Source organism: Penaeus monodon, chromosome 32 (assembly GCF_015228065.2).
Source record: "Penaeus monodon isolate SGIC_2016 chromosome 32, NSTDA_Pmon_1, whole genome shotgun sequence".
Taxonomy (NCBI): Eukaryota; Metazoa; Arthropoda; class Malacostraca; order Decapoda; family Penaeidae; genus Penaeus; species Penaeus monodon.
The window spans coordinates 17286297-17286746 of NC_051417.1; the positions used below are offsets into that span (position 1 = coordinate 17286297).

The following is a 450-nucleotide window of genomic DNA, read 5'->3' on the forward strand; positions in this document are numbered from 1 at the left end:
GTACAATGCGAAATTTCACGAGTTTGAACTTTCAATTCGTTTAAAATCCCTGACACTCACCTGCGGGGGAGAACAGGCAGGACATGTTGACTTTATTAGTGAGCAACTTCTGTGTCAGTCAGTTCAGAAGATGGGAAAAGTTTGATGTGAAATTATATAGTTCAAGCTCGTACTTCCAGATAAATTCAATAAAGGTCTATCCGAGGTTTAGGTATATCACTATAACTATTTCAGTAACGGAATAAAAATTGGTTAGTTTATGTCTTGTATCCGCACATTTCAGGCGTTATATTTATTTAAAATTCATGTTCAAACTAATGTATTTTGCTAAGTCCTATCCTCACTAAGAAATCCCTGTTTATATAATGTTAAGTAACTTATACCTGAAGTTGAATGTTTTTTGTTGATTTGTATATTGTTTGTTTAACTTACTCATGCCTGAAGTTGAAA

General features: G+C 33.3%; 1 protein-coding gene across 1 annotated transcript in view; it reads left to right on the top strand.

The window, feature by feature from the left end:
* The first annotated feature begins 83 nt into the window (after positions 1 to 83).
* The window catches only part of LOC119593575 (G-protein coupled receptor moody-like), a 23359-nt gene continuing 22992 nt past the window's right edge, over positions 84 to 450 (top strand). The window contains exon 1 of the mRNA XM_037942532.1: positions 84 to 117. Coding sequence (XP_037798460.1) covers positions 84 to 117 — 34 coding nt within the window. The remainder of the gene's footprint in view (positions 118 to 450) is intronic.